At 35.6% G+C, this 7,508-nt stretch overlaps 1 protein-coding gene across 1 annotated transcript; it reads right to left on the reverse strand.

The window, feature by feature from the left end:
* Window positions 1-1,143: 1,143 nt before the first annotated feature.
* Window positions 1,144-2,850, reverse strand: LOC140976733 (phenolic glucoside malonyltransferase 1-like). Its single transcript, XM_073441009.1, has 2 exons — window positions 2,066-2,850; window positions 1,144-1,952 (listed from the first exon to the last, which is right to left on the reverse strand). Exons 1-2 carry the CDS (start codon window positions 2,798-2,800, stop codon window positions 1,311-1,313), a joined length of 1,377 nt encoding a protein of 458 aa, XP_073297110.1. The 5' UTR covers window positions 2,801-2,850; the 3' UTR covers window positions 1,144-1,310.
* Between the last annotated feature and the right edge of the window lie 4,658 nt (window positions 2,851-7,508).

Here is a 7,508-nt window from a genome sequence, read left to right on the forward strand (position 1 = left end):
AATGCATATTACAACAATACAAACGACATATGAAATGGGCAATGATTTTTAATTAAATTAAACAACTGATAAAGTAATTGGAAAATCCCCATAATTTAATATCAAGGTAAATAAATATAGGAAAATAATACATAAATGAGAAATTTCCAAACTACTAAAAGGTAACCATCATTTCTCTTTTAAAACTTTCATCATTATAATTATCATCTTCAAACACAAGCATATCAAGTTAGGCAAAAACTTGTGTGAGATGGTTTCACATGTCGTATTTTGTGAGACGGATCTCTTATTTGGGTCATCCATGAAAAAATATTATTTTTTATGCTAAGAGTATTACTTTTTATTGTGAATATCGGTAGGGTTGACTCGTCTCACAAATAAAAGATTCGTGAGACCGTCTCACGAGAGACCTACTCATCAACTTAACCATGTATCGAATTTCGTTTAATTGAAAATAAGTTTGTTACGATTAAGTTTCGAAACAAAATTTTATTTTGAGATATTGATATCAAATGAAGCAGCCAAATTTGTAACACGTGCATGGCTATTTAAGAAGGAAAGCGAGAGATACCGAAAAGATAAGATGACTTAATACGTGAATGTAAATGATTGAGGAAAATTTCACACACAAATTTTTGTAAATAATATTTCAAACATACTCAAATTTCTCAATTATATATTATATTGTTGCAGAATTATAGCAGCAGGCAAAGTTCTGTCTCAATCAAAAATAGAGAAATAGAATCATGCTAAGATAAGAGTTTGCACAAATAATATTGAAGTCCTCTTATTAACACCCGATAAATTATATTTCGTGCTAAATTACAACTCGTAGTCGTTATTTTTTAATGCATAATCTATACAGTAGAATGTGTTTTCAATTGATTGATGCTGAAACAACTTGATATCACTCAACCTTGGACTGCAGCTTGCAAACAAAACATCCTTGTAACTTGGCTAATGTTTAGCTAGAACATGATGGTTTGTCTTGATAAAATTTGTAGAATCTAACAAAAGAAGGCATTGTACGATGATAAATCACACTTTTCTGGACTAACATTTTCGATCATTTCAGATGGTTCCCTGTATGAAACAAGCAAGAAATTCACAATGGCACCAAACAAGTGTTACAGCAGGCATATATGAATCTGGAAACGAGGAACAATGCTTTAATTTTAGGTGTTATTTGCAGAAGCAAACTTATGTACAACACACAAGTGACAGAATTACGAATACAGATGTTTAAAACGAAAGGTGCACATGTTTTCTTATTGTAATGTGGAGAGATATTACCGCCAACAAAGTGTTTTTCATAGCTTCCTCAGGATTTCAGTGAAGATGGAAGCAAATTTATCCAGTTTCTTCTTAGGCCTGGACAAACCAATCTCTAATCCTCCTTCGGAATCCCTGGATTTGCACAGAGACATTGACCTATCCGAATCGATGGATGCAGATTCGAACTTCTTCGGCCTTCCCCAACCATAATCCGAGTCGTAAAGGTCGAATCTTGGTGACCCCGCCACCCCGAAGAGGCGTTTTCCGATCAGTTTCCCGAATTCCAGAGGCCACTCCTCGGCCCCATCAAGAATCCCCTTCTCATTGTACACGGTTTTCTGAATAGCCTTGATTACGCACTCCACTGCCACCAAGAATCCGTCTTTTCCTCTCAATAGCCCATGTGTCGATTCCGCCTTCACAAATGCTAAGCAGTTGCCGAAATATGTAGTGGGCAGAGGCGGATCCAGGCGGCCGCGGCAGTCAGCGGCGAATCCGAAGTACTCGGGTTCCTCGTCGGCCACCTCCTCTGTGGCGGCCGCCGCTTTCACCACGCAGACCCAGACCAAAGCACAGGTCACCGTGAAAGCTGTTACGCGCATCTCTGGTCGCTTTAAAAGGACGAAGCTTTTCAGATTCTGCACATCCTCTTTGGTCAGGACAAATGTGGCACGAACCTAGAAAGTCAAAAGGAAGATGAAAAAACACAAAAATGTTGTAACGAAAGTAACAAGGTTCCAATTATTCAAACAAAAGATCTATGCATATATACATATATATATATATATACCTTGTTCAGTGGGAAACTGATCGGCGGCGACTCCACTGGTCGAGATTTCTTCATCATATTCCAGTATATGGAATCCAATCCCTCCGGATCTTCAACAGCAGTTCTATCATAAAACGGCAAAGATTTATCATCTATAAGCTTCGAATCGCCGCCGAATCTGTTGACCGAAGCCCATGCTTTTATGAAACGAACAATCGAGCTGGCATCTCCGATGGCGTGGTGATTGGAGAAACCAAGGCAGATTCCATGGTCTGGGAATAGCGTGACCTGCACAGCTAGCACAGGGAAAACCACAGCTTCCGACGAATAAGTAGCAGGCGGGAGTTGCGGAACACAAGCGTAGAACTCGTCGGAGACTCGAGGATGGTTCCCCGTGAGGTGATTGAAATCTTTATTGCATTCGGCTATAGTAAGCGAGACAGAGTCTCCTACCACGAATCTTGAATAGGGCCTGCTCGAATCTAAAGGGTGGACAATATTCCCAGCGAGCGGGAGGAAATGCTTGAGCGTCTGGAGCAAAGATTCCTTCAGTTTCGGGACGATGGATTCCACAAAACGAGACTCGGAAATGGGGAAATCAAAGAACAGAAGACGCTCAACAGGGTGGAAATAGAGCCATGGAATGTCGAAGTGGAGAAGTGGTAGAGTCAACTCGGCCACTGTATCCGGTACCGGCTCGATTCTGCAGTGCTCCAGCACGTCCGCGGCCATCGGGTTTTCATAAGTTTCAGCCATCTCAATGCTCAGATTCAACCTATGACTCAAACTTTTAGGTGGTCTTATATATATATACCGAGTTTTGATATGCTGCATACCTACCGTGCACACTTATGTGAGTACCAATGAGGTGTCAGTAACCTATTGGATGTCCAATAGGTGAGTGACACNTGACATACGTGGGAATTGGGACGTATACGTAACATATTTGGTTATAAAATGTAGAGAATTTTATAATATAATTTATAATTCCCATTATCTCTATAATATTTTCCATATACATATGTTAAAAAAAAGGAGGTAATTTTGGTCCACAAATATTAGATTAAAAGAATAATAAAAAGTTGGTAAAGTGTGGTAGGTTCAGAAGGAATAGCACCAGGAAATTGCCCAACACATTCGTGGGGACATGGTTGCTTCCTCGGTGATTGCTTTATAAAATACCACACTCGTAGTGCTATTTTTTTGTAGTTTCGATTTCACCAAAAAGAAGAAAATAATAATTTTACAACATAAACAAATATTATTTTCTTTTGCAAATAATTGATGCCTACGTACCTATCTCTATCATTATCAACGTCACGAATTGATAATCTAATAAATTGTTATAAATTCATTAAATATCAATTATGTTGTGTTGTAAAATTTTAATTTAAATGTCGTATCTTCTTTATGTTCGAGATGATTTTTTTTAAAAAAATATTTGGATTTAATTAATAATGTAGGCCCACAGGTCATATTTCATTGTTAGTATACGATTTAAGTAGCTTTAATTTTAGGACGAAAAAAGTGATGGATATTATATATATAGCATAGTGGTATACATAATAGGATAAAATGTGATATATAATCTAAGGATAAGTTAAGGATAAATAAGATGTATGATATTATATTTAATGTTTGGTATGATTTTAATAAGAGTGATTAAATTTATATATTAGATTATAATGACAAAATTAACCTTATCATAATAAATTTTATAACTTCAAAGTTCTTGCTTGAGTTCATATTTCTTACTTGTTCATGCGCCAACAGTGTTTACATGATTTATTTATTTTTACCTAATTTTATATACTATATAGTATGATAATTGAGCCCTTGATTTTGTGAGTCAAGTCAAATATCAATTTTTAAGGTTAATCGAGTGATACTAATAATTTTATTGAGATTTATAAATATCATTTATATAATTATTTCGAGTTCATTTATATAATTATCATATTATATAATATATAAAAATAAATAAAACTATTTATTTGATTTTAATTTCTACCTATTAGCAGAGATTTATAAAAATCATTTATATAATTATCATCTAGAGATACTAATTTAGAACTTGATCATATATAGGATTTTTATATATTGATGGCAATTAAGTCATTTTGTGGTGTTTTTTATAATTAAATTAAAATCATCACACCTAATAGAAGGGACATTTTATCCTTCTAAAAAATTATTTATCAATATCATGGGCTTTTTAAAATGGTATCAAACATTGGATAAGGAGGATTATTTATCAATCCATCCCTTATCCCGTGTACCAAACTATGCCGTGGAGTATATTTTTGCGGAAATGTTGTGGCAAAACATTGCAGCCACCTTAAAATGGATTTTACAAAATCAAATAGCACATAATATAACTCGTAGATTTATCCAGCTTAAGAGGAATCTAGTTTATCATAATGCAATTTTTGTCGGGATATCAAAAAAAAATTGATTTTGTTGGGATATTATTACTTACATATTTAAACCAACCATTTTTTACTAACACAAAACATGTGTTAATTATTTGTCAAAAATCATGTGCTTTGAATTCAAATTTGTTGGCTTGATTTGTTAAGCAATTCTTCCTCTCAAGCACATTTTGTGAATTCAATCAGACATGAAACAACTCAAAAACATTCCAACTTTCATTTCGGCAATGTCCTGGTCATCATATCAGATCTGTTTTTATCTGTGTAAATCTTCTCAAGCTTTAACAACTTTTTCTCCAATACATCCTGTATCCAATGAAGCGAACATCAATATGCTTAGATCTTGAATGCATTGAAGGATCATTTCCAAGATGAATTGTACTTTGACTGTCACAGAACAACTTGTATTGATCTTCCACAAGACTTAATTCTTCCAAAAACACTTTCATCCATAACAACACCTTGCATGACTCAGTTGTTCCAATGAACTCCGCTTCAGTGGTTGATAATGCTACACACTTCTGTAACTTTGCAAGTGTTAGTAGTTCCTTTCAAATACATCAGAATCCACTTAAGTGCATGTCAATGTTTCTTTCCTTGATTGGCAATGTATGTTGATACTATACTCATGTCATGAGCAGGTTTTCTGTTAACCATTCCATATATGACACTTCCAACTCCCTTTGCATAAGGAATGTATTGCACAGTTCTCCTATCTTCATCGGTTTTGGGAGACTGGTCCATTGAAAGCTTTAAATGTTATGCTAGAGGATTGGAAACTGGTTTGGATTCCTGCATATTAAACCTTCGTATCATCTTCAATATGTACGAATCTTGGCATAAGAAAAGTTTGTTCTTTTCCCCGTCCCTCCTTATTTTCATACCCAGGATCTTCTTGGCTTCTCCCAAATGTTTCAGATCAAATTCAGATCTCAACAGCTTCTTGACAGATTCAATATTGTAATTATGTGCGCTGGCTAATAACATGTCATCCACGTACAAGAGAAAGTATGTATTGATCTCATTTCCTTATTTGTTCATGTAAACACGGTTATCAAAACTACTCATTGTGAGACCAATACTGATCGTGAATTCATCGAACTTTTATACCAATATCTAGTACTTTGATTTAATTGATACATGGATTTATTAAGAAGGCAAACCTTTCCTTGGTCCTTAGGTGTGATAAAAACCTCGGGTTTATTCATGTATATTGTTTCCTAAATTTTTCCGTGGAAGAAAGGACTCTTGACATCAAGTTGTTCCAGTTCTAAGTCCAATTATACCACCAAGACTAAGATCAATATGATATAATAATGCTTGACCACTGGAAGTATATTTCATTGAAATCTACCTCTTCCTTTGGGTGAAACCTTTGGCAACTAGTCTTGCCTTGAATCTCTTCTGTTGTTCTCCAAGTACTCTTTCTTCGATCTTATATATCGATCTGCAGTCAACTAGCCTATGGTTCTTTGATTTTTGAACTAAGATCTAGGTAGTGTTCTTAATCAGAGAGCTTATATCCTCATCCATAGCTTCTAACTACTTCTCAGTATTCTTTGTAGACACTGCCTCTGTATAAGAATATGGTTCATCATCCTCCACTCGATCTGCTAAATTCATAGCATAATAGACCAAATCAGTTTGTCCAAACTTTTTGGGAGGCTTTATTTCCATCCTTGGTCTATCTCTAACCAATTTTTAAGATCCCGTATTTTGTGTGGTTTGGTCTTGCTCTTCTTGTTCATCCATTCTTGGATCATGGGAGGTTTATTTGTCCAAGAGACATCTTTTGAAGGCTCCACCTTAACTTGCATATCACTGCTTTGTGCTTTCTCACTGGCAAGTTGAGTTTCAGACATTTTTTAGCCCATCTTGGACTCATCAAAGGTGATGCCCTTGTATTAAAAACACCTAGGTCCAGTTGCCTCCAAATCCATACTTTGTACCCTTTTACTCCATCGGGTTATGAATATGCACCTTCTGGTTCTTGGTTCGAGTTTATCTTGCTTAACATGTGCATAAGCTAGGCATCTGAACACATTTAAGTTGGAGTAATTTGCAGGTAATCCATTCCAAAGCTTCATAGGTTTCTTGAAATTTATTGCTCTAGAAGGGAACCTGTTGATTAGTTAACAAGCATAGCTGATGTCTCTCCCCTGAAGATCTTTGGCAAGCCTGCATTGAACATTATGCATCTGATTCTTTACAGAAGTGTTATGTTCATTTCTCTGCTAATCCATTATGTTGTGAAGTTCCACTTATTGTTTTGTTCCTTGTGATTCCTTTATCATCCAAAAAAATTTCTTGAAATCTTATGATATGAACTCCAAACCATTATTTGTTCTGTAGTTTCTTATGCATTTTATTTTCTACTGCAATCAACCATTCATTGAACTTTGTCACAGCTTCATCTTTAGTTTTCAGTATGAAAACCCAAACTCTCCTTGAGAAGTAGTCCACTATTGACGTGAAGTATCTTTGTTGGAACTTTTCAAGTTCGCAATCTTGATTTTGATGTTAACAAAACTTGTTATTTTGTGTTACTAATAATCTACCTTAGTGTGCAGAAGCTAGGATCAGTCAAGAGCAGTCCAGCTGATTGTCCAGTTGATAGGTGGTTCAGTAGGAGAACCTCAAAAGTCTGGCCAGCCGAAGGAGTGTTCAATTGATGAAGAAACCCAGCTGATAAATTCAACTGAACAAGAGTTAAATCAGTTCAACTAACGAGTCAACTGATTTCACCAGCCCAGCTGAAGATCAGTTCAGCTAACTAATTCGAAGCATCAGTCAGAATCTTTCGGCTGTAGATGAATACAAACTCTTTTAGTGGATTCCAGCTATACACTAAGGTACAAAGCTATTGTCCAGTCAAAGGACAATAAATGGACGTTACATCAGAGCATTAAAGACAAAATGTTTCAGAAGGGCAGTTGAAAAGTCGAGACACAAAGTCCAAGAAATTAATTCAAGATGCAACGGATACAATAATTGAGTCTAATGTATGATCAGTTTTCTCGCCTATATAAAGA

Source organism: Primulina huaijiensis, chromosome 5 (assembly GCF_012295235.1).
Source record: "Primulina huaijiensis isolate GDHJ02 chromosome 5, ASM1229523v2, whole genome shotgun sequence".
NCBI lineage: Eukaryota > Viridiplantae > Streptophyta > Magnoliopsida > Lamiales > Gesneriaceae > Primulina > Primulina huaijiensis.

Coding starts and splice junctions, on each gene's coding strand:
- LOC140976733 (XM_073441009.1), bottom strand. CDS start 2,800: ATGGCTGAAACTTATGAAAACCCGATGGCCGCGGACGTGCTGGAGCAC. Junction 1,953..2,065: donor TCAGTTTCCCACTGAACAAG/GTATATATATAT, acceptor TTGACTTTCTAG/GTTCGTGCCACATTTGTCCT.